Below are 25,576 nucleotides of genomic sequence, written 5' to 3' on the forward strand. Positions count from 1 at the left end.
ATTTGCTTATTTTTCTGGGCCAAAGCTTTATGTCCTTGTAAACTATCTTCCTGTGCCAAAGTACTGCTAATATTACCTTATGCAAAGACTTGAGGATTTAAATATCTGCTTCTATCTGGGAATAACCACTGACAGAACGAGCATGATAATGCTTGTTTCCTCGAGATTTCCAGCTTAGCTTAAGAGATTTAATCATCTGGAGGAGCTTCAGGTGAATCACCTGAACTTTTGGATATCAACTGCAGCCAAGACCTCCCATCCTCCTTGTGTGTGCACATCCCCGCTGATAGACCTGGGCTAGCCAAGTGCTTTAACTGATTGGACCGGGCTCAGCTTTGCTGGATTGCCTGCACAAAGGTTGTGAAGGGCTTCTGTGAAGACTTCCACATGAAAAGCGCTGCAGACATTTCCAGCACTGTTATTCAAAACTAAATTACTGCTCAGGGAAGCTGTTTATACCAGCAATGTGAGGCAATGAAGTTCTCTTTTGCTACCACAATCTGGGAACTGATGATGGTGGAACAAAAGCTTTCCAGGCTGCCTGAGACCAAGGAATCTGACCAGTGACATGGGAAGACCACTACAAAGAGCCAGGGGCTAGTTCAGTTTATCTACAGCTGGTCTCTCCTCCACAAGGGCTTAGAAAGGATGGGGGTCACTAAAGTTGTTTTATCAGAGACCTTCAATCTAAACTTGCTGCCTGGGCTTTATACAGCTGCTAGTCTGCCAGGGAGATGTGCTGCTGTTGAGCTGAACCCCACAAAATGGCAGTCTGGCTGCCCAGCTCCCTCTCCTAACCCTGCTTGTACTGCTTCAGGACACAGTCCTCCCACCGCTTTGTCTGATTTTGGACAGATAAAAATATAAACTAGCCACAGCTTGGTTCATCAGGAACACACCCAGCTTTTAGGTGATGTTGTATAATTAATAATATATGCTTTAAAAAAATAAAAATGTTCTCAAGAAGAAAAGGGGAAAGGAAGGAAGAAAGAAAAACATGCATGAGTGGGGGAAGGGGGAAAAAGGACAACAATCTGAGACTTTCAATGGGAATGTCCAAAAATAACACAAACAGGATCTCCCTGCCATCTGCTTCGATCCTCTCTGAATGGCTTTCAAAGCAAAAAGCCTTGCCAAAACCTGACAAACAAAGCACTGAGCATCACTTTTAATGGAATACCAATACTGTGTTCTCTCTTCACCCCTTTTTGCTTCATAGACGCACACCTTCCACACCCCTCCAGCTGCCAAATAAATGACACTATGCAAAAAAATTTGCTTCGGTTACGAAGCTGAATAAACAAGAAATAATTTTGCAAGTGGTCCCATATGTCTCTGCTTCTCTGCTTACAATGGACACTAATAAGATTTGCCATAACTAATTCTTTCTTTCACACCACTACCCTATTCTCTAACTTAAGAAAAAAAAAAAATAAATTCTGCATATCCCATGTGCATTTTTCTGCAACTTTCACACAGTTGAAACACAACAGCGTTTCAATGGCAAAGCACACCCTTCACAGCGCAGACATTTTCAACTTAGTTTAGGTCTTTCAATGAGGCTTAAATGTGAGTTTTACTTCAATCTAAAATGAACAGAGGAACGTTTGTCACTTGTTTTGTTTGATTTTCTATTCTCATTTAAAAAAAAAGAGATGTCTAACCGGGTTGATGGGAAACAGGGAGTCACAGGAGAGCTGCACTCTTAACACCAAAGGCAGTGTGTTAGTGCACATGAAGTAGAAAATCTTGACTCCAAAAACAATGCACTAGCACATATAGAACAGAAACAAATTTCATTGGTGGCAAAACCCAGCACCCAGCAACTTTCCTATTTTCCCTTCAGCCAGCTAAGCAGACCAAACTTCTTTAACTTCTTTCCTGTTTGTTTTTTTGGGTTTTTTTTTTTTATTATTTTGCTCAGTTGGTAAGTTTTTTGTTTGTTTGTTTTTTGTTATTGGTTGGGCTTCTTCCAAGATTCGCATCTCGCCTGGCAAACTTGAGAAGCAAACGCAAAACACTTAAATCCACACTTCTTCCGTGCACTTTGTCCCCTCTGCTTTCGGGATATTTTTATGCACCAGGAGCACACCTTCGCCAGCGCCGATCAACCTTTCTTTTTGCTTTTCTCTCTCTCCAAAAAAAAAAAAAAAAAAAAAAAACCCAAAAAAAAAAAACCATCTCAGGCCTAAATTACTTGAACAAACAAAGACGATTTCCCTCCCTCTCTCCCCCGCGGCCGCCTCCCCCCCTCAGAGCCGGGCCTGCCCCTCCTCCCCCGGCACACAAATGGCCTCACACCAGACGGGATGGAGGGAGGGCTCCCAATTACACCTCTTTATTAACGAGGGGCCGCGGCGGGGAAGGCAGGGCAGCAGCGTGGGGTGCAGACCGTGGCTGCTGGCTCCTTCCTGTCCCCCAAACCCAGGAGCAGAGGTCACGATAATCTGCTGGGGAGCGGCCCGAGCTTGGGCCCACCTGCCGCCCATAGTGGGTGGGCACGGCTGTCCCTGCCCGCAGCGGCGCATCTGGGAAAGGGTGGCAGGAAAAGCCCTTCAACAGCCCTTCAAGCCAAGAAACAACAGGGGAGCCCTGCTGTTTCTTGCAGCCTGTGGACAAGGAGATCTGGGGCATGGCAGGGGGAATGACCAGCCAAGGCATGGGGTGGGAGCAGGGTCCTGGCTGCAGTGGTGTGATGCCTTCTCCAGTGACCCCAGGTGATATACCTCTGTCTGCCTCAATTTTCTGCTTCAAAACCATAGGAAAGAGCTGAAAACCTTTTCTCTTTTCTACCAATAGAGTTACATGGTCTAAAGTTGCCTCTGCCCATGGCAGGGGTTTCCAACCCAAATCATTCTATGATCTATAACAATTACAGGCCACTGCCTTCATTTTTCTGTAAGTACCATCCATCATCTAAATCCCTTTTCCCTGTCTTTGTGGTGATTCATTTTCTTGTTCTACTAGAAAAGATAGGAAGGTGTTTTTTGATGGTCAAAATCAAAACCCTTTCTTTCTCTCCCGTTTCAGCCCCAGGCCACCTTTTGCATTCACCCATCAATGCTTTGGTATCACACCTGATGGTATATGCACTGAGCCCCCTGGGCCTCTTATTTACCCATCAGACCCTCTCCAGCACTGCCTGCATGGCTGTCTCCATCTGGCAGAGCCCAAATCCTCCTTTCTCCTTACCTCACTGTTTAAATTCCTCTCCCACTGGGCTGCTGGCTTTTCCTTGGGAACAAAGCACAGGCCCCTTGAGCAAACACTTCTCCCCATCTGTGTCCAACAGCTATGACAAAAACAGCTCCCCTTACTCCTAAAGCTCTCCACAATTTTCCCCCAGACCTCATAACACACTTGTCCTTTCTGACTTCTGCCCTACTCTCAAAACTATATTTGGTCACTTTGTCCAGGCTTTGGGCTTATTTATTTACAGACCTTCATGCTACCTGTGGTCCTTGTTGAGTCTCTTTGGTGTCAACCTGCATCTGTTTTCACACAAATGGCAAGTCTGCGGGCAGGCAGTCAAGATGCAGAGAGAAAAGGGGGCTATAAGGGGAGCATAAAGCACTGCTACTTTTTCTAACCAGGGATTAACACATGGTTTTTAAACAAGGGGACTCCCTTCCCAGCTGACAGCAGCAGCTGCAGCTTCTGACTTGCTCACAGAGTGGCAGGGAATCGAATCAAAGAGAAAAGAAGAAAGAGGACAACCCTTCCTTGGGGAGTAGGAAACACAATACAAGCTATTCTAAAATCCCTGAAAATACTCGCTTGGTTTTAGGTCAGGCTCTCCTTCCTTCTTCTGTCCTGTGTGCCCCCACCCCCTCACACACACCCCACTCAACAAAGGGAAATTGGTATTTTTCAAAATTCTTATGAAAGCCAACCCGGCAGATGGTTCTTTCCATGCCGGGGAGGAACAAAAAGAAAAACCTGCCAGGATACACATCACTGAGATGTGACAAAGATGGGCATGGTGGCTGGCCTTTGACCCAGAGATTTCATAGGCCTATTAAACCATGTGGCCAAGATGGACTGAGTTGACTTCTATCTCCAGCACACAGCTGCTGTACCCCATGGGCTCGTGCTGAGTATATTAGATTAAGTGAGGTCAGACTGAAAAGAGACAGGGTTTCCATCTCCCACCTTTTCACTACCTTAGGGCAATCCTCAACACCAACATCTAAGCAGGTCAAAGCGAAATTCAGTGGCCAAAGTAACGTATAGATAGTAAAAGACTTATTTAGAGAGTAATTTGCAGCAGTCCTACTTTACCAAAGTCTTCCATGTATATCAGTGATATGAACTCCAGCAAATGCAGAAAGCCAACAATAAATCACTGCCAGCCCTTCTATCACACTCAAATGCCTCAGGTTGAGCTGTGTATCACAAGTTGTCCTCCTTTTTCTTTCAAACATCCTCTAGATAACACGAACAGCCAAATTACAGCCCAGAGCTCCACATCCCAAGGACCCAGGCCGGCTCCAAGTATGAAGCATGGCTTGGTTAAGCCCCACAGCTGCCAGCCACAGCACAGGGAGCAGCAAGGGACGTGTTGCTCTCCCTCAGAGCCGCCCTGTTTGGTCACAGATTCCCAAGGAGCATGCTGGCCCCCAGTGAGTAAGAGCAGCTCCTGCCCACGCCCAGAGCTGGTGGCCTAAGGACAGATCAGTCCCTCCCCATCACCCTCTCCTCATTTCTTCCCGTGATGGCTGTGCTGTAGTCACAGAAACAAATAGGCTTTTGCATACCACCTCCCCACTCCAATTTCAAATCAGGAATATAATTACAAGTGATGCAATGGAATTAAGACCAAAGAGAGAAAAGGCTGGAGGGTATTAGTCCTGCTGATTACATAAATTATTGAAGAAAAGTATCCCATGGAAAGCAAGAGGCTGTCTTTGAGAAGAGAACTTCACCAGCTGTGTGCTGGTGGACACAATGTCAGAAAACGGACAGGACAAATTAATTCTCACCATCCAACCTGCACACAGCATAGGATATAAGAACCAGAATACCTTGTAAATCCAACAGTGTCAGTTCCCAGTGGAAGATGCAATAAAGTGCCTTCAAGCTCCCTGTTAATGCAGATTAGATAGGTGACTAATGCAGGGACTGTCCCTGCAGCTGGATAGACTTTGGTGGGAGGAGGAAATGAGGACTGGTCCAGACCCTGTTAGTGTGCTGATCCCCAGTATATCTGCCTCAGGTATACTTTTCCTAGTCTTAAGAGTGACCTTTCATCAAATTACCCACCTGGGAATACTGCAGGTAAAGTTTTGGTGAAGCCACCCAGGCTGGCACAATGTTCCACTGAGGAGCAGGGGACACTACTGATTATTTAGTAATCCCAGTGTAAGCTCTACCTCAGAGGTATGAGGAAACTGTTTCCTACACATCCTCCTGGGAAATGTTTGCCAACCACGTTGTTACAGAAGTGCCTTCTCACAGAAGCACCAGCTGGGGAAGCAGTGACTCGCCCTGCAGTGAGGCAAGGGTGTGATCCTGGTGACTCACTGGACTCCAGTGCTCGGCCCTCTCCTTGTCATGGTCCTCAGCATGGAGAGAGAGGGGGCCCGTGTCCTCTGGCTCATTTGTTTGTGCCACCACATTCCTTTTGAAAGCGAGGGCATTGGGCAAGTCAAAATTACCCACAAATCCCCTCCAGGCTGATTCTCATCTTTCAGCCATGTGGAGGGAGAGCAGCTCACATGAAGTTAGGATGCTGCAAAGTGCTGGAATTCCTCAATGAACCACCCAAGTTTATAGTGGTAGAGTTTTTGTAACACCCAGTGTCGATAAAAAGATACCATCTCTCTGTAAACCTTGCCACCCAGGTGAGAGACAGCCATGAGAAACTGATGAGAAGATAATGAGTCCTCCGGTAGATATTCCTCATTCAACTCTTACCACATTTTAGGGTTTACAGACCAGAAGGGATTATTAAGGGCATCTAGGTCAACTGATTGCGTGCTGGCCCCAAAACTCCGCCCCCTTATTTCTGCATCCAGCCCTAGCTCTTCCCTGAGATAAGTTTTATTTTTAAGTGAGCAGTGAAGATGCAGAGAGTTAACTATTTTGAAAAATAATGGATCTGTTTAAATGACAGCTAGAAGAGGACTGGTTTCCAGAAGGGCTTTGCATTCCATGCTTGGAGATCAGGCCACCCCTGGGAGACTCAGCTGTGTCATGGTTAAGTAACCCCAGCTCAGTGAAAAAGGTTTGAGCATTAACCCGGCCTGTGACAGGTTCCTTGAGTGAGTCACTTAATCTCATTGCTCTATTTCACATTCTGTACTAAGAGACAAGATGGTTCCACTTATCCTCCTCTCTACAGAATTTGTGAAATTCTTGTGGGAAGACAGGCTCTCCTGATGCCTTCCTTTCTACAGGATCTGCCAACAGCAGACATGGATGCACAGCAGCAGCATGGGACACCAGAACCTTAAAACCCCATTTGGTTCAGCTGTGGTTGATTGTCTATCTTGAATGACCATGTCCTCATCTGCAGCTAACCTGTCTTGTCCACAGTCCAAGCCAGATCTCAGGTATACAATCCCATTTGCAACCTGTAGTAAGACACCTTAGCCCTCATGCTGTTCTTTTCACTGCTAGCCTGCAGCTCCAAGAAAAAAAGAAAAGTATTAATAATACTTCTCTGCCCAGTCTGGAGAATTAGAGTTTGCTGTGCATGTGGAAAGCAGTGTCATGCTACTGCTACACACACCATGGCTTGAGAATCCCTTTCCTCACAGCAACCACCTGCAGCTCAGAGTCCAAATATAACCACGATGTAGAAATAGCACCTTATGTCCTGAAATGAAGAAGCCAACAGCCAGTGGCCTAATTTGTGTTAGAAGTCATGGCAAGAAGCAGAAAACAAAGCTCTTATGAAAACACAGCTAACTGGACTTGTCCTTGAAGGTCACATCTTAAATTGAATCATTTTAAGGTCCAAGAGTTGGAAAAGTCTCAGCATTAAAAAAGCAAAACAATTCATGTTTATTCTGGATATTTTTAGACCAGTTTCCTAAGGAAACAAGGCTAACATGGTCACACGGTGTTTTTGTATATGTGAATGTACACACAAAGTCCTTGCCTGAGTGCACAATCCTCCCTCCTCAATGTTTTTTGAGTATTTTGTCCAGTGTTGATCAAATGTGATGCAAAATCACAGTCTTTGAGATAAAATATGCTAACATATTTTGTTCAAATTGTTCTCTGGCCAGAAGAAAGGGAGCTCTGAGAGGCTCCCAAAAAGGGCTTAGCTGAAAAGTTCAGTCATCACTAGACACCAGAGAAATCACTTAGGAGGAAAGTGGCCAGAAACCAACTTTTGCAAGTCTCTGTTATCTTAAAAAAAAAAACAGTAGAAAAGACAAGCTGAGGGCACCAGGTAAAGACAAGTTTCCCTTCAAATGAACTAAGATGGGTCCATCTCTCAGTCCCACTGGCTGGGCAGAGAATGGGGCCAGCAAGGAACCCGTCTGGGAATGAAGCATGGGAAGAATTAGACCTGACCTGAGGGACTAGCTGTGTATGTTGTGTGTGTGTGTGTATGTATTTGTGTGAAAAAGGAAGTGAAGATGGAAAGTCTGTAAGTAAATCAAAAGGTATCTGTGGTCAGGCATGCCTGGCAGGGGAGGAGAGGAAGCCCTGCAGGCAAAAGCTGATGCTGGAAGAGTAGTGTATGTGAAGGACTGACACCCCAAAATCTCTGTGAATGAAAACACATCCAGTTTGCAGCCCTGGGTGTACATGCCTGCACATCACATTTCCATCTCTGGTAGCCTGGAGGCCACGGTGCTTTTGAAATAAAACCAATTTGACCAGGGCTTTGCACCCTGTCCTCCTGTATGACACCTGTAGTTTGGTGAGTGATGCTAAGGATCTCCACCTGGACCCCCCAGCTTCCTGCACTTGTCCCAGTTGCTTCCTTGCAGCATCTCCTCAATCCCAACACCAGGTCTGTGGATATTTTGTCATGGTTGGAAGAGAAAGACACAGCACAAGTAAACAAGGAAATGTCACAGAAGGCCATCGAAACTCAGCTGTGGGAGGGAGAGACTGCTGCAAAACAAAACCTGTCCTCAACGCAGACAGCCTCTCCAAGCCCTGGTCATATGGCAGCTAATCAAGTACACCAAGTCTTCCTTGTTTGGCACTCTGTGTTCAGCAGAAAAAGCCTGCTTACATTTCCTCAGCCCATCCCTTCACTGACAGATGTTTGCTTCTTTAGCACCCACTTGACTAGCTGAAAAAAAAAAAAAAAAAACCCCAAAAAAACCCCCAAAAACAAAAAAAACACAATTCTTTGGGAGCAGACAGAACTAAGGGATGGGACTAAGGGATGGGACTAAGGGATGGGCATCAGCTGTCTCAGGCCGAGCACTGAGCTGGAAAAGACACTCTGCCTTGTTCCTGTCACAAGATATCCAGATATCCTGGACATGATGCAAGATAGACACTTCTCCAGCAAGCTTTGGAGGAGAAGGAAGGGTTAAATCTGGGATCCAGCCCTCCACCTCTTCCTGGGGAGGCTTTGAACCACCTTCAGGTGGGACCAGCCTCCTCCAGATGGCTATGTGGGGGATCAAGATGAGTCAGCTCCCAGTGTCAGCACCTCAGGTGCCTTCATGGACCAGGATGAACCTAAGTTGTCCTCACCTCCTGGAAAAACTGGTTTCTTAAGTGAAGAAATTATTTTTTTCACAAACACAAACCAAAAAAGCCCCCACCATTCATTCTTGTTCTTTTTTTGCGGTGAGCCTAAGATACCTGGAGGTGAGAGACCACCAAACTGCAGCTGTTTCATTTGTGCCTTCAACAATGTGGTAGAAAGAAAAGCCTGAAGGGCACCTGGGATGACTATCAAAGAGCTGAGTTTGTGTATCTTTGCACCCATGCGCTTGTGTAGAAAGACTAAAAATGCCAGGAGCCTCGTGCCTGTTAGAGCAGCTCTGCATTGATCTCTCAGCTGCTCAAGAGCCAGTTTCGCCTTGGAGGCAGCTGGGAGAACACTGCTCCACTGTGCTGGCACTTCTGGGGCTCTACCATTGTACCATAGCCTGGGAAGAGGCTGAGCTCTACTCTGCTGGTATGAGGTCCAGGTAGCCGCTACAAGCATCAGGTAGAGCTGCCTCAAGGCTTTACAAAGAAAGAACGAGGACTAAACCAGCACAGGAACAGGTCCAAGCTGAAGGGACTGTGGATGTTCCATCCTTTGGGGAGGAGGGGAGTGGGAGGGGAAGAAAAATAAGCTGTAAAACGAACCCCACCACTTCAAGCAGGTACGACTAACCCACGAGTGCCTTCTTTTCCTCACGAAGCCAAGCACTTACATCAACCCCCTGGGCCACGCTTGGGATCGCAGCAGGAAGAGCTGACTCAGATCACATCTCGCACAGGGATGCCCCTAGCAAGGAGGGATAAGCATGCACGGTGAGCAATTGGATGATCATGCACACAAATCATCGGGGAGATGAGTCCAGCACAGGGGTAATGCAGCAAGAGCTGCGGATGCACACGAGAACCTGGAGGGAAAGTGCAATGTGCAGTCATCAATAAAAAAGAAGGGGGAAGTAAAGGAGGGGGAGCACTTGTGATCCTCTGTGGAAAAAAAGGCGGGCAATGATGCCTTTTTGCTGGTGCTAAAATCATGAGCCAGACACAGTTAGGTGGTAAAAAGGGGTTACCTTTACCCGGATCCTTAGGTGCACAGTTTTACAGGTGGAAAACGCCGAAGATGGACCCGTAGCATAACACATAAATAATTTTTATATGTTTAGCAAATTGGCATATCTGACAGAAACCCCCACTTAGTGGGAGGTGGGGATCACCTCAATCAGTGGGGAGGTAATTCCTTCCCAGTTCAACCTTCTTTTAATTCCCCCTCTTTTAGATAGGAACTTAACTTTATGAAAATATGGCTCGGACAGCTAGTTTCAACCTTGGCTTCCCCAGGAATCTAACCTGGGACCCCCAGCTTGGAGCTGCTAGGGAATTCGGTTTATCTTTCTGTCTAATAGAGTAGGTAAAATGCTAGCTTTAAATACTATGATAGGCTACAGAACTACACATATATGTGTAAAGAATGTAGAAATGTAATAAAAGAATATAAAAGAAAAAAAGGCAAAAAATCAATTTGGCATCAGCAATGGTGAGAGCACATGAGTGAGAGAGTCTTCAATGAAAGGTGAATCACCAGAAAAAGTTACATATGTGGAGCAGTGAAAAGGAAGACTGTGAATTGAATTTCAAGGGGGAAAGTGTTAGAACTGCTTCCTGCAGAGAAATGGCAAACACCTACAAAAACTCAAAGACAAAAAAAAAAACAACATTGCTAGAAAATCCAGAGATAGAGTTTCCTCTGACTACACATAAGGAAGCTTTACTTCCAATTGACTTGCCACTGTGCTTATCTCTCAGCAGTAAAATGCATTCACCCATCCCAAGCTCTCAAAAAACCCTAGTGCAGTAATAATTACAAAACCACAAGCTTACATCCTCTGAAGGACATTATGCGTATGATGAAAGCTGCAAAGAACCTTTGTCAGGCTGTGCCTAAAGAAAGAAGGGGTGGAAAATGAAGTGCTTACAGACATAAGAGAATAGGAAAAAAAAGCCAAAAACAAATGCAGGGAAGGACCAAAAAAAAGGAAATAAAACAAAACCAGAGAAATCACTGTTCATCTGGGACTTGTTAAATGCTACATGGCAGGCAGGGAATGCTGATAGGTTGCTTCATTGCATTTGGTACCACGCTTTCAATATTCTTCCGTACTGATAACATTTCCTTATCTGAAGGGAAAAGCACCTTTAGTGTTGGTGAGGTGGTTGACTCGAACAGCCCTACTGCAGGTGAGAGAGCAGCAGCTGCTGGGCTTGCTAGCCTGCCAGCAGGACATCCTCTGGGCTCCTGGCTTTTTTCTTCCCTCCCTCCCTCCCTCCTTCTCCAATCAGACTAAATGAAATGGAGCTATTTGTGGGTTTAGAAGTGGCAACAGTTCAGCCCGCTCCATCCCCAGGTGCCAAAGGGTTGAAACAAGAGAAAACTCTTACAGAACATTTGTGCACTTTCCAACTGCCACACAAGCAGCCAAAGAATCAAGCTATGATTCAACTTCTGAGCAGCCCCAGGAAAAGAGTTAGGAAACTACCCTTACTCTTTTTTTTTTTAAGTAAGGGAAGCCGATGTGAAACTTGGCATGGTCTGGACTTAAAAGAAACCCCAAAAGTTGTTGCATTGCAGCCAGGCATTCAAGCCAGCAGAGCAGAGGTTCCCAACGCTGGTATTCTCTCATCCCCTGCCTCCCTCCCCACTCCGGGGCATCAGCAACTGCACCCAGCAAGATCCTCTCCTGAATTCCCTCCCCTCCCATTCAGGATCGAATAACATCCCTGGGGCGATTGCTCACACGGAAAAGCAACATGAGGAAAGTATTTAATGCATGTTTATGTCTTTTAATATAGTGTAGCAGCTGGAATCAAAGGCAAAAACCCTGGGCCTCAGCACATGAGCATCGTGGCTCTCCACAGAGTCCCCTTCTAATCACTGCTGCTCTCTGGACCACAGCTTTAGAAATCAAGCACTAACCCCTATTGCCTAATTAGCAGAGCAGTGTAAAGCTTAGAAACAGGCATATCTTCTTCCTCCCTAAGTGGCCACTGAATAAATGCTATATCCCCAGTTCACAGTCCCTTTTTACATTGCTGGCATTACCAGTCCTTTGTGTACCCACATGCTGTTACTTAAATTGCTTCCATGTTTTCATTACTTGCTCTCTGTGCTGTGTGTATTGAAACTCCTGCAAGAATGCTGAAGTGGTATTTCAAAGCACTGGGGACTGCTGGAGATGTAGCTGGAAATATTATGCAACAAACTAAGGGGATTTTTCAAGTCCTGATAGAGTTTGCACTTCCTCAGGGGAAAAATAAATTTGGGCGCTACTCCATGATGTGCAGGACAACCACTCCCACCCACCAGAGGCACAAGAATGGCACTTGCAGCTCAGTCTGTGTATATTCTCTGCATCCACGAGCAAGGTGGTAAACCCAAATAATGCTCCCATGTGCAAGGGAAATGTGTACATTGGGCCAAACTCTCCTGGCAAAAATCCATAAAGGGCAGTGGATTGATGCCAGCTGAAGGTCTGTCCCACTCTTTAAATGTGTTGTTCCCTCCTTCTGCTGCCAGGAGCTGCTTTTCTGGAGCTTGTGCTGATTAAAGCAACAGGCAATCAAAACAGCCTAACGCTGAAATTTCAAAACCGCCAAAACCATTTAAATGTGACAAATCACTTTTTTTTCTTTTTTTTTTCCCCACAACCATTACTGCAGCTCTCAATGGTTCTGCAAGTAAGTGCAGAGGGTTCCTGCATGCTCTGCTCTTCCAGGGAAACACAGAGATAGACCAGAGAGCTACATATCCATGCAAATTTCAACTTGCTGCTTCCTCCTAGTTATCTTCCCCCCCAAAATTTCCGTCCCCACCACAAGACAGATGCTGGCCACAGAAGAAATCATTCTGCCAGCACCAGAACCTTTCTCCCCCTCGCTCCCAGCCTCCCTTTCTGCAGTGCCTTTGATCCCCCCTCGATGCGAGGTGCTCACAGCCTGATCCTGGAACCCCACGAGCCGAGGGGCGGGCGTGTGTGCGATCCCCCCGGCTGCAGGGACTCGGGTTATTCCCCATCCTGGTGATGCAGGCTGCTGGTCTCCAGGCATCAGGCACACCCCTCGAGATCACAGCACTGGGGTCTTCCAGACCCCTGCCGGGGACATCTCTGGCGCAGCTGCGGCTCAGCAGCTGCCGCGCCGCAGCCGTTGGGTGTTATGCTAATGGTGCACCGGGGCAGCAGCCTTCTCCCCATCTGCTCAGAGCACCCACCTGCTGGGTGCTGAGGTTTTTTTGTTTGTTTTAATGGCCAGATTAGACCGGTGTTGACCCAAAGCGCTCCCAGCTTGAGAACAGGGTGTGTGTGAGCACAGCCCCAGCCAGCTCGGACCTCGCAACGCAGGTGCAAGCGGGATGCAGCCGTGTCTGAGCCATGGTCTGTTTCTTTCAAACTCCTTATCCTCCTGCAATAAAGCCATCACCCTGAGCATAACCATGCTACAAGGTGTTTTTTTAAACTATTGTTCCCACTGGCTTTGTTTGGTTTTTGTTTGGGGATTTTCTTGTGCGTAACTTCCTTATGCTTAGCTTTATTTATTCAACCTTTTGGATGACCACATAGAAAAGAACACACCTTCCATGCCCATCAGACTGGGTGATACATAGAAATGAGGGCTCTGATTCTGTGCAGTCATATTCTCCACGGCCCATGCATGGTAAGTAGGGGTTTGCAGTTCTTTTTTTTTCCCCTCCACATTGCTATGGAAGGATTGCTTGTGACATCTTTGCTGTCACTGAGCATAGTCTCATAAAACTGCTGCTTCCCCTGAGACCTCTACAAACATTCAGGGAGGACAGGAAAGTGGAAATTAGACATTGCTTGGTGCTAAGAAGGCAGCTCATCCTTTTCAATAGATGGGAAATTCTCTTCTCAAAGCGTTATAGGACCAAACCTCTACTGTGTTAAAAAGAGCCAGCTCTTTCATGCCCATTGACTATATCGCTTAAAAGATTAAGAGAAAAAAAATCCCCTTGAATTGTTTTTTTTTAGTTTGTTTTCAAGTTCTTCTTGTAAGAAAAGTGAATGTGAGTGATGTTAGACTCCAAATGTGAGTGATGTTAGTCTCCCTGGGCTCTGCCTTGAGTCAATGGGAAATATCAATGCTTAAAAAAGTGATTTTGAGTCATGACAATTTTGGTCTATGTCAGTCTGCCAAGGAGGATTTTTCTAGGAAGAGGTGGAGGAGAATTTCTCCAGGCAATTAGTCTCCTCAAGGCTTCAAATTGCCCTTTGAGCACCCATCACATGTGTAAGGTGTGGGAGAAGAAGGATCAAAGTTGCATGAGCAGGAAAACCAAGCTGTGACCCAAGCCCTAATCTGAGGGTGCCTAAATCCCAGATCAATTTCTCCAGGTTCTGGAGACACTTGTGCATCTTTTATCAAATCTATGTCCTGTCTGAACTCATCATGAAACCTATGGGTTACTAAGCAGGCAGAGGTGAAGTATTTTTACTATGACCTGACCAAACACACTTGGCTAATGCTTAGGACAGAAAATACCACTTATCCAAAAATTTGTGTCCCCAGCAGTGCTGCTTAATACACTCAAACTAAATTTGGTCTATGTACTAAGTGTAGGCAACACTACAGAAAAATCAAGCCAACATCAAATCAAAAGGGTGCTCCTGAAAACAGCTCATATAAAGAAAGGATTTTCTTTCTTTTCTCATCTTTGAATGAGTGAAAAAAATTTAAAAAAGTTCAATTTTTACCCAGACTTAAAGTACCAAAAATTTCTCTGCAGAAGGATATTTCAAGAAAATGATATGCATCTGGAAGAAAATGAGACTTATAATGGAAGTATTTTCTGTAGCATAACAATAGTGCTACTCACACAATGCTGTAATCAAGAATAATGGAGCCCATCACCCAGAATACAGGAATGAATTCAATTGTTCATCATGCACATACCTCTATTTTAAAAATGCAGTTGAATGCCTTAACTGCCAAAAGGCTTGAGCATTAGTGCTCAGGCACAAAGCAGTTTAGAAGTGGGCTCCTTCATTTCTCACTCATGTAATCATTAATCTCAAAACTCAATTACATACAAAAATAGAAGAAGCCTGGTTGAACTTTTGATCTCATCTGAATTGGTTCATCTGAAGGATAGTTCAAGATCATTCCCCATGCATACGTGGCAGTGCAGGATGATACTTGCCCTGTGCTGCTCCAAGGCCAAATCTTGCAAAGACTATGCCTTGGACACAAATTGTTTGAGAAGATCCATTCCTTCCCTCTCCCTCTTCTTCTGGAACTATGTAAAAGAATGGGACCTACCTTCTTTTTGGAGTGTGATCTGTCCTCCTCTTTAGTTGTTTTGCTATTTTTCCCAGTTCTGGAAAGTTTCTGCTCCCCAGACTGCTTGATGGTGATTTTGATCTCGGGAGGGCAAATGTAGTTCTCCAAGTTCTTTGGGGGCTTCTTCGCTCTCTTGGTGGTCTGGATCTTTAGTTTTAAACTCCCCTCCGTGAAGTTAGCCTCCTTGATGGAAAACTCCTGCTCCTCCAGGCCATCTCCCGCCACCCATTTCTCGCTGTCTGCATTGGAAGTGGAATCCACGTCTCTTCCAGAACCCAGCTCATCCTCTTCCTCAGGCTCCAGCCTCTCGCTGCTCACCGGGATCCCTTTCCCCGCGCCCGATGAAGACAGCATCGTCTCCCCTGCACAGCCCGAGACTGGCGAAGCCTTCGTGGAGGTGACGGCAGCTGGCAGAAAGTCTGCCTCGCCTCCCCTTTGCCGGGAGCTGCTCAAAGTCTCTCTGGGCTCCATGGCAATATCACAACGCCCTGGAGTTTGGTTGGAGGGAAGGGGAGTACAGAAGGGGATGAGGGAAGCAAGGGCGGATACGATCCCAGGGAGCGAATGGCAACTGTCCACCAAATTCAATGTCCCGGTCACCCAGAGGCTGCAAGATGCTCAGAAGAGACCAAATGTGCCACTGTGAAAAGAAAGGAAAAAAATAAAGAGGAAGTTAGCACATGCGCACATATGTCAAATCAGTGTGGAGATGTTTGAAACAGGGCACAGGGCACACTCAGGCTTCCCCTGCAGCATCTCAAGGGCTTTCCTTGGAGAAAGTGGGAACCAAGGCTCACCAGCATTTCTGAGGGCTGGATCTGACATCACAAAGCAATGAACAATTGCCATATCTATTGTTAAATTGATGACAATGGATATCTATTTAAAAAAAACCCAAAACAAAATAAAACAAAAAACAAACCAAACACCCAAAGTGTTGTCTCAATGCAAACATCTTCAACTTGACTTATGCAATAAATGAGGGGACAGCCAGCTCTCCACACCCATGAACCTCCTCATTACCTCAACATGCTCACTGTCACAGGGTTTCCAGCAGGGGAAAAAAGTAAACTCAGATACTTGCCTTGGGTTAAACAATAACCCAGTGATCAGAGCACAGAAAACATGGTGCTGCCCTCTGAATCAGCAGCAGAGTTTCAAACTCTCTGTTTCCTCACTTGCCAGGTGAGAGAGTGACAGCTATAGCTTGGCTGCCAACTATTCTGAGGGTAATCCTGCTTTGGATGAGCAATTCATTAGAGACCAACTGCAGCCCAGGATGCTCTATGGGATACTGGAGCTGCAGGAGGATCCACCTGGGCTTCTTTCAGTGCATGTCAGTGTCCCAAGCACTGAAGTGCATGGAGAAAAGCTAAACTCAAGGTTTTCCAGAGTTTTTCATGCCCTCATTCCACTGTTCTGTGGAAAAGCCTTGGGCTGGATGATGCACAGACTGCGCTCTCGACCTTGCAAATTTTATTTTTCTTTAGAACATCAGAGATGGAACCCTTTGAGATGGAAACACTCCTGCTTGGTACCTTACAAAGCCTCAGTTAAAGAAAGAAGCTGTGGACATTCAGTTGAGGCAAAAATTGTATCACCCAAGGAATTCTTGTTATAAGTAATACTTATGGGGTGTTTTAAAAGGCATTGAGGTGCTTTCATGCACCCTCCCTAAAACTCCCCTATTGCCACCCCACACACACCCCCTCATGGCAAGCCAATTTCAGCCACAAAATTAGCAAAAGAATCCACAAAAAAGTGTAAATCTACACAATTAGTGGAGAGAAATAAATCTATTTTCTGTTACTTTAAGATAAACAACAAGTAACACTTCTGGCAAATGGAGAAGGAAGCAGGAAGGCACTGCCAGGAGTAGTTGCTGGGAGCTCAGGCTGGCTCTTTCAGGAGTAGCTCCCTGCTAGATTAACTCAGCTACACTTGACCAACTTCCATCAAGATCTCAGCAGAGCCAGGGATTTCCCAGGTCATTCTTGGCAGCAATATGCCACAGAGAAAAAAAAAAAATCTTGCTACCTATCACCAAATCAGAACAAGAGTGCCAGTGTACACTGCTGTAAAGCACAGCTCACCTAGAAGAAACACATGTCCTTGCACCACTGGCTTCTTTTTGCTTCTTTTTGCTTTCTAAAGGTACCTTGCAGGGGCCTGAAATTCAACAAGAAGTAATAACAAGTGCCTTTTATTAGTTATAGATACACATTTTCATTGGAGTGTGGCTGTGTGTCACTTTTCTCACCTGGACGTGTATGGCTACTAGCGGAAAGATTAAGTGTCCTATAGCTCCATGAAATCACTTGGAGACCAGGTCCCAGCAGACACAAATTCAAATAAAATTCCCATAAATAGCACAAGCTGACAACCCAAGCAGAATGAAATAAAGAAGAAAAAAAAAAAAAAAAACCCAAACTTGGACTTGCCATCTGGCCTTAGGGATGGTTTCCACAGCTCATAGGAGATAGAAATGCACCACAAAAACACTTATACTTGAGTTGCACATCTCTTGGCAATAGTGGAGGGACTCATTTCCCAGACCTGATCCTCCTGTGAGATGATCTTGAGGAACTAACAGACTCAAGGTCTCATGCATGCCTGCCCTGACTCACCCTGTGGTCAGCCAGTCTCCCCAGTTCACCTCTGGGAAACAAGGATCACACTTACATCCTTCAAACCCATTGCAGAGTGGGTTAGTTAATGCCCTTACAAAATGCCATACATTTTGAACCCAAACCATGTGGTAGTTGCTAATTACTAACACAATTAGTGCATGAAAGCCACCCTGGTTGCAAAGAGCTGCTCCACCTAATTGTCTGACTTTGCACTTTGCCTCTCCTTGTGCTTGTGGAGGTGATGGGAGTCAGAGACACCTTCCCCTTCCAACCGGCCCAATCAAGAAAAAGAAAAAAAAAAAAAAAGTCTTATTTATCTGCCGTTTTACATTGTTAATCTACGCGTAGAGGGACACAATGTACACACTCTCCTGGGCTGCAACACAAACACAAGGTGGTAAAAGCTCGGCGGTGCAGCATTCCAGGGAGTTACCGCTCTGGTATGCACGCATGTACAATGGGCACTGTGTGCCGGCCTCCGCCCACAGGCTTTTAACCTCTCTCGCTGCTAGCTGCAGAGAGCAGGCTCTGGAGCAGCTCAGCAGGATGAGCCCGCAGCCGCCAAGGGTGCAGGGAAGGGACAGCTGGAATTGCCTTTATGAGCCAGCCCTCCTGGGACCCTCACCTGCACGGGGGCTGAAATGCAGCTCATGGCTCCGGGACAGGAAGAGTCATTCATGTTTTGAGCCATTGGGTAATGTTTTATGGAGGGTGAATAAAAAGCCAGATTTCTGCTCCAAAGTCTGATTGTGGGACCCAAACGCTGGGTCATAATGTCCAAGTACTCATCCCTGCTTGGCTGTGTGCCTCCAGCTCAGCATAAACAAGCAACAGATAAATAAAGTCATAGCATTGCACCCGTGTCAGATGAATTCATGCCAAATCCACCTTAAAACCCATCTTAAAAATACTGGCCTCCTGTTCTGCCAAGAGTCTGCAGATGATATCACCAGACCCACAGGTAGCAACAAATAACCCTGCACTCAAGTGCTGCACCCAGAATTAACTGGGTCATTGTTCTAGATAGCTCCTTACTCTCCTTCAGGGTTAATAGTTAAATGACTTGGGTGCAGGGACATCATACTCGTCTTTCTAGTTTGGGCAGGCTACCTGTGCTTTGACTAATTAGAAACTTCAGGCCTCTGAATGTGTAACCTCTACTGGAAACCTCCCCTCTCCAGAGTGCCTGTGAGCAGAATCACAGAATGGTTTGTGTTGGAAGGGACTCTAAAGCTCATCCACCCCCCCTGCCATGGGCAGGCACCTTCCACTATCCCAAGTTGCTCCAAGCCCCATCCAACCTGACCTTGAACACTTCCAGGGATGGGGCAGCCACCTGCCAGGGCTTCACTACCCTCACAGGGAAGAATTTCTTCCCAACATCCAATTTAAACCAGCTCTCTGTTGGTTTAAAGCCATTCTTCCTTGTCCTGTTGCTGGAAGAACTCTATTTCTATTTTTAGTACCCAGGACATGAGGTGTGTCTCAACATCTAAGTGCTGACCCAGGCTGTCATTCCAGGCCTCCAGTGCTCACCAGCATCAAGTCCTGTTCAATAAGCAGCTACAGAGGCATTTTACCATCCAAATTAGGCTCACTGAGGAAAGTGTTACTGCTAGCAGGCTTCCTGCAGTCAAGTTAAATTTGAGGAGGATAATTCACAGGTGAATGACAATAAATTTCACAGAAGTTGGCATTAGCTCTTAATTAGGGAGAGATTCACACTTCCTCTGATAAGTACTGAGAAATAATCAAACGCCTGCTTGCTCAGCCTTGTTACCAATGCTCAAGTTTCTTATCAGCTCCTCTGGGCACCTCAAACACTCTTATGGAGGCAAAGACCTTCAAGTACAAAACCCCCATTTGGGTCATAGTGGATGTCTCCTATTTGGGGTTCTGAATATGCTCCCTTCTTCTGCCTCAGGCAACCTGGTGCTTGTGAGTATTCAGATGCCCCAGCTATAAAGTGATTAAAGTGAAAATTTGCAGAGGACAAACACAGAGGTGAGAGCCAATAGGAGGGAGGGGAGATCCACCTGCTTGGGGTTTTCTGTGAAATGAAAGTGGACATAATATTTGGCACAGCTTTTGCCCTAAACTTGGACTCAATGATCTTGGAGGTGGTTCTATGATTCTGTGATTCTAAGAGTGACAGCAACCACATTAGGAGCAAGCAAACACTGTTTTGACACATGCAAGCAGGGCAGGCTCAGCTGCCCAGTGTTTCTGCAGTTCCTCTGAACTGCTCAAGCACTAGGAACACCAGCAGGGAGGTGGGAGCAATACTAAGAGGTGCTGTCCAAATTCCTTCTGCACTAATACCACTGTAAATACTGAGACTGCTTTAATTTCATTCATAAAATCCAAAATGAATGGGTGAAAAAGAAAAAAAGTCTGTTAACAGGTTCAAGTCAGTGGAAACTAAAGCACAAGTCTGAGGCTTATGGGGGATGCAAAGGGGAGGTCACAACTTTTCAAACTCTGTGCCTATCAGGTTGCCTTTGGATCTTCCATTCTTCCATGGGACATTGCATTAAATCCCTAATCTCTGCAAAATATCAGGAATGCTGGAACCTTCTTTACACTCCATCCTTCTAAAAGCATTCACCACAAAGCACTGGAGACTATGCAGCAGTGTTTAATGATGAGATTTCACCTTTCACTCCAAAGACTCCCAGGTTACTTCCATGGTCATGTATGACACTGTGGAAATGCAGCTGCCTCTGGGCCAGAAGCCAGTGGACAGCCCATGTTACAGCCAAGGGCAAGTTTTGGTCAGAAACCTGCTTTTATGAGCAGTGTCTGTAAAACTTCAGATTTTGTCATGGATCTTAAAAACCCAACATCCCAGCATGTGACAAGCTGTACTCAACCCAGTTAACCCACACTGAAGTACAAAAATGGTCCCAGCCTATTCCTTCATTATTGTTTTGCAAAAAGAAATTGGAATTTCATGCTTGGTTGTGGTCTCTGTCCATGCACTGCCAGATAGCCAGCAGCATGACTTTGATGCTGGTCAGGAGCAGGCATCTGATCACACTTCTGTGCAACGGGCAAGCACACAACATGAGGCTTAAAATTTCCTTGGTGGTGACTTAAAGTCAGTTCCAGAGGATGGGAAAACTTGTAAGCCATAAAGCCAGAGTGGTGCAGACAAGTGACATAACATGATACAATACAAAGTATTCTGGGATAAAATTAAATCATTGCAATTTTTTTTTTTTTGAGCAAATTTGAACCAGTAGGAGTTTATACTGGATCAGTATCATGTACCAGTACTGTATTTAATCCACAGCTCAGAGCTCTGGACATAGATTTATGGCAGCTTTGGACCACAGCCTCTCCTACTTCCTGAGGGCATGATCCTCTGAGAGAACAACCCAACTTTGGCAGGGAGCTCAAACAATGACTGTGGCAGTTATTTTCTGTCCACATTATGGATCACATAGGAACCACCCCGTCCCTGTCACCTGCCTTGTGTCCGTCTAACTAAGGTATGTAATTCATTAATAGGGTGAATTAGAAGAAGAAATTTGATTGCTCTTCACATGGTCCTTCTGCCTCCAACTCTGCTTTTGTTCAAATCTTCTAACTCTGCCTCTGATTTTGTGTGGAGTACGTGAGGAATTTCTACAAAGGGACAGGATGCAAGCTGTCCCAGATGTGGGTTATTCACATGGAAACAAGGAGCAAGCGTTAATGGCAGTTGCCAGAAATGTAATCTTCACTTGTTTCCATCAGATTGTGCTGAGTCCAAGAGCTACCATCCCTCTGCACTGACTGATGGCTGTGCCTCAGTGTGCCCAAGTATGGCAAAGGGAGACAGGAAAAGTCACACTGGAGGGAAAAAGATGTGGCAAACCAAATATGTGTCACAGCCAGATGAAGCTGCAAGCATGCTGCCCAAGACAAAGAGGCAGAAATAAATGAAAATCCAAGCACACCTGTAATTACAGAGGCATGTAAGTGTGCACATTACACACACGCACACACATGTATCTGTCTCCTCAACATAGACACATTTAGAGTAGATTATGGAAGCATATCTGACTCCATAATTAGGTTTGAGACTTTATAATTAGATCAGATAGTTACCTTTCTATGTAAGTAACTAACTATCATAGCGGGCTTGCAGGAGGGCCAACTGAATGATTAAACAACTGACATGGCCATAAATCACAAGGACAATGAAAGCAATACTGCCCAAGGTACAGCTGTGGCCAGTGTAGCAAAGCACCCATCTGCAGGAGCAGGAGAGGTGCCCATCATGCTGCCCAAGGGCTTTTACAAACTCCTGCCTCAGAAATCTACCAAGGTTCTGTAAATCTACTCACTCATAACCTAAAGCTGTATCAGAGTGTTGGGAAAGGGAGTGCAGTCATCAGACCTGTGAACACCTTCTCACAGAGGCTTCTGGTCTCTAAAATGATCAAACTCCTCCCATTTGTTCCCTCCGAGGTAGGCAACAAAAATTTGGCTTGTGTTGGAAGGGACCTTAACAACCATCTTTTTCTAGCCCCCTGCCATGGGCAGGAACACTTTCCACTAGACCAGGTTGCTCCAACCCCAAGTCCAACCTGGCCTGGAACACTTTCAGGCATTTACAACTTCTCTAGGAAATCAAGGGTAGTGTTTGATCCTAATGACATCTATAGCTGGCATGTGGTTTTTGCCCATTTTCCTTGTGAACATCAGGCCTCCAGGACACTGAAAAGCAGAAGGAGATGCCAGCTGTGCCTCAGCTCATTACAACACAAAAAGTCAAGCTGGTAAATTTGCCTAAGTCAGATCAACACCGAGTTGCTGAGCTCCCAGACCAATCATCATCACTCTCAGTGTGATGTACAATCAGAGGTGACTCCTGGGATGAACCAGGAGACCACCCTGAGCACTCTGCTGGATGCAGCTGAGTGTGTGCCACTGCAAGGATAAAATTTATTCCATTAACAACAGCCATAAAACTCTTTGGGAAGAAGTGTCAATGTGCACAGAAGGGGACTTAAATACTTACTATGTTCCAGCCAGCTCTTGCCAAGCACACCATCCTGGAGGTAGCAGCAGCTACTCCAGGCTACAAATGGAAAGTTTTATGGGTATTTAGGGAAAGGTTACTGGCACAGAGACCAGCCACAGAAAGCAAACCCCTGTACAATTCCATCATCTGTGTTACCAAACTTTCCTAGATTGACTCTGCTCTTGGAGAGCTGCCATCATACACAGTAGCCTCCTTCTAACACCGTCATGGCAGGGCAACAATCTCTTCTTCTCCCTCTGATCAAACATTTCCCTCTGCACCACGAAATGTGTGGAAATTTATTTCTCTGCATGAATCATTAATGAGAGTTTTGTTTTTATTTACTGCTGCTGCCACAGAACTCCTTCTTTCACCTTTTTTTTTCCCTCCCCTTCTCCATTATTTCATTTTTGCTTGCACATGTGCCAAATAGACCAGCTTCCTCTTCCTTTGGGAAAAACAAAGAAATAAATAAAATCTAACAACACATCTGATGGGGAATGCACCATGTCTTGGCTCAGCATCCATTCCTCAGAGCCATAAGTGATGGCACAAGGAGGACCTAAAAGGCTTCAGTCCAGGATCTATCCCGTGCCCAGTCTGGAGTCTGTACAAAAAACACATCCCATGTTATTCCATTCCGCATGCTTCAAACCATGCTGGGAGTAAGAAAGTTTGGATTTTGTCCATCCAGGACACTGCACTGTGTGTTTCCATGCTGAGTAAGCAGTGGTGTCTTGCTTGGTGCTGTATAATACACCAAGCATCCCCAACATCAAGAGGGGACTGTGAGAAAAAGGGGTGTCTAAAGGGCATACAAGAAGAATAGCAATAATTTGGAGTATCTAAAGGAAAGCATTGGGAGTGCTTTGTCCTGCAGAGTACATCAGTTTTTTTGGGGAAAGAGAGTGTCAGGGCCAGAAATAAAAGAAATTCCCTTAAAGCCTCATAGACAGAAGAAGACAAAGACGAAGAAGAAGAAGACGAAGAAGAAGGAGAAGGAAAAGGAGAAGGAGAAGAAGGAGAAGAAGGAAAAGAAGGAAAAGAACAGGAAAAATCAGGAGAAAAAAACAGCACAGGACACAAGTGGCTGCAGCTGGATGCACACGGGACAAAGAGCAGCCCACAGTGCTGGGACAGTGATATCAAGAGGCACAAAAACATTAGCTGGGAGCATGCTGATGGGAAGACCTGAGGCCAGGAATAAAGGCAAGTTAACTGACAGCGGCTGTGAGCAAAGAGAAGGAGCATCTTTGCCTCTAATGAGGCTGAAGAGGAAGTGGTTACAGAAGTGCTGTGTGAAGTTGAGTCAGGAGGAGATAAAAGCCTGCTGAGTATCTGCAGGCCTGAAAGGCCTCTCCAGCTCAGTTACTTTACTGTGCTCTTTGCACACATCGGGCTCCCTCCGAGGCAGCACAGAGGGTCAGGAGCCCCAGATTCACCACTCTAATCCCTATGGCGGCAGGACCAGCACTTTGGATTATTACTCCTATAGACTCATACAATCATTCAGGTTGGAAAAGCCTTCTAAGATCATGGAATCCAACCATTTCCCCAGCACTGCCGAGGCCACCCCAGGTCCCCAAGTGCCACATCCACACATTTTGTTGATCGCTTCATGCATGGTGACTTCAACACTTTCCAGGGCAGCCTGTTCCGATGGCTGACCAACTCTCCAGGAAAAAGTTTATTCCTGTTATCTAATCTAAACCTCCCCTGGAGCAACCTGAGACCATTTCCTCTCATTCTGTCACTTGTAATACTTCTAACACTGACTCCAGGAGGATGTTAAAGGTTGTGATGGGATCAACACTTGGAGAGGAATCCTATGTCAAGTCAGTCATGGGTACCACCTCTCTTCAATCCAGTGAACCTTGGGTTGCTGTCTCTTAATCTGAATCCTTCACTTATCTCCCAGCCAAAGTTTGATCTGTTGGCTGTGATGGGCCAAGAGAGCCCTGAACTGAGGTGCCTGTGCTGCTGCTCCCCATCTGGAGACGGCTGTGGGTTTGAATAAGTTCTCAGTTCCTACCTAGAAGCATGATGCAGATTATTGTTATTTTATTTTTTACTCACACTGCTTTTTTTTTATCAAAGGTTTTCCTTAAGCACTTTGGGAGGTCTGTTTGCTGAGCTAAGGGTAAAGAAAATGTTCTGTCCTAAAAGCCACAGCTAGAAGACAGCATGTTTTAAGAGCAGATGTCTCTTCAACGCTGGTGATAGATATGGAGGAGCAGGACTCATGCTCGTGTGAGTACCTCCTGTGACACAGAACTCTAATCTAATGTAACCAACACCTATGAAAAAAGGCCATTTATGACTCCTATCCAACAGGATTTTTTGGGCCAGTGCCCTTCTCTTTAAGCCAACAGACTACAAGAATACCATTAACTTCAGGATGTCTACACTCCAATCTGTCATGGCATCAGAAACCATGGCCTCTAATTTTTGTCTCACTCAAACACCAAAAGATGACAAAGGCCATCAAGAAGCCTTACATCCATAAGATAGAGACTGCTGTCATCATTAAAAGCATGCATTTAGAATAATTTAAAAAAAAGTGTTTCCTTTTTCCACTCTCACTTTTTCTGAATCTATTGAAAACAAAACTGATAGCTGGAGAGGCTTACTCAAATTTTCAGGAAGAAAATTGTCATGAAACAGAGAGAAAGCATGTAATTTTTCAGCCCATTAGTTGAAGATCTATGGAAATTACAAGGATGTGAATGTATGGGTTAATATTTTAAATTGTCTGATTTGCAACCTTAGGAACAATGGACATGTGTAGTAACACTTTGCCCAGATGCCTGCTACAGCACTTTACGTGTGTACAGTCCTGTTTGAACACTTACTGAACTCCCCCAGTTAAGCTTTGTGTCTCTGATCCCTTCTGAAAAAGAACTAGGGGATTCAGCAGAGAATTATTCCCAGTATAGAATTCTATTGAATT

General features: G+C 45.4%; 1 protein-coding gene across 3 annotated transcripts in view; it reads right to left on the bottom strand.

The window, feature by feature from the left end:
• SETBP1 (SET binding protein 1) overlaps positions 1–25,576 on the bottom strand; it is a 269,695-nt gene that overhangs the window by 236,988 nt on the left and 7,131 nt on the right. For all 3 annotated transcript variants that reach the window (XM_036402696.2, XM_036402694.2, XM_036402695.1), the window contains exon 2: positions 14,962–15,622. In XM_036402696.2, coding sequence (XP_036258589.1) covers positions 14,962–15,453 — 492 coding nt within the window. In that variant the 5' untranslated portion in view covers positions 15,454–15,622. The remainder of the gene's footprint in view (positions 1–14,961; positions 15,623–25,576) is intronic.

The sequence above is a fragment of the Molothrus ater genome, chromosome Z, assembly GCF_012460135.2.
Source record: "Molothrus ater isolate BHLD 08-10-18 breed brown headed cowbird chromosome Z, BPBGC_Mater_1.1, whole genome shotgun sequence".
Taxonomy (NCBI): Eukaryota; Metazoa; Chordata; class Aves; order Passeriformes; family Icteridae; genus Molothrus; species Molothrus ater.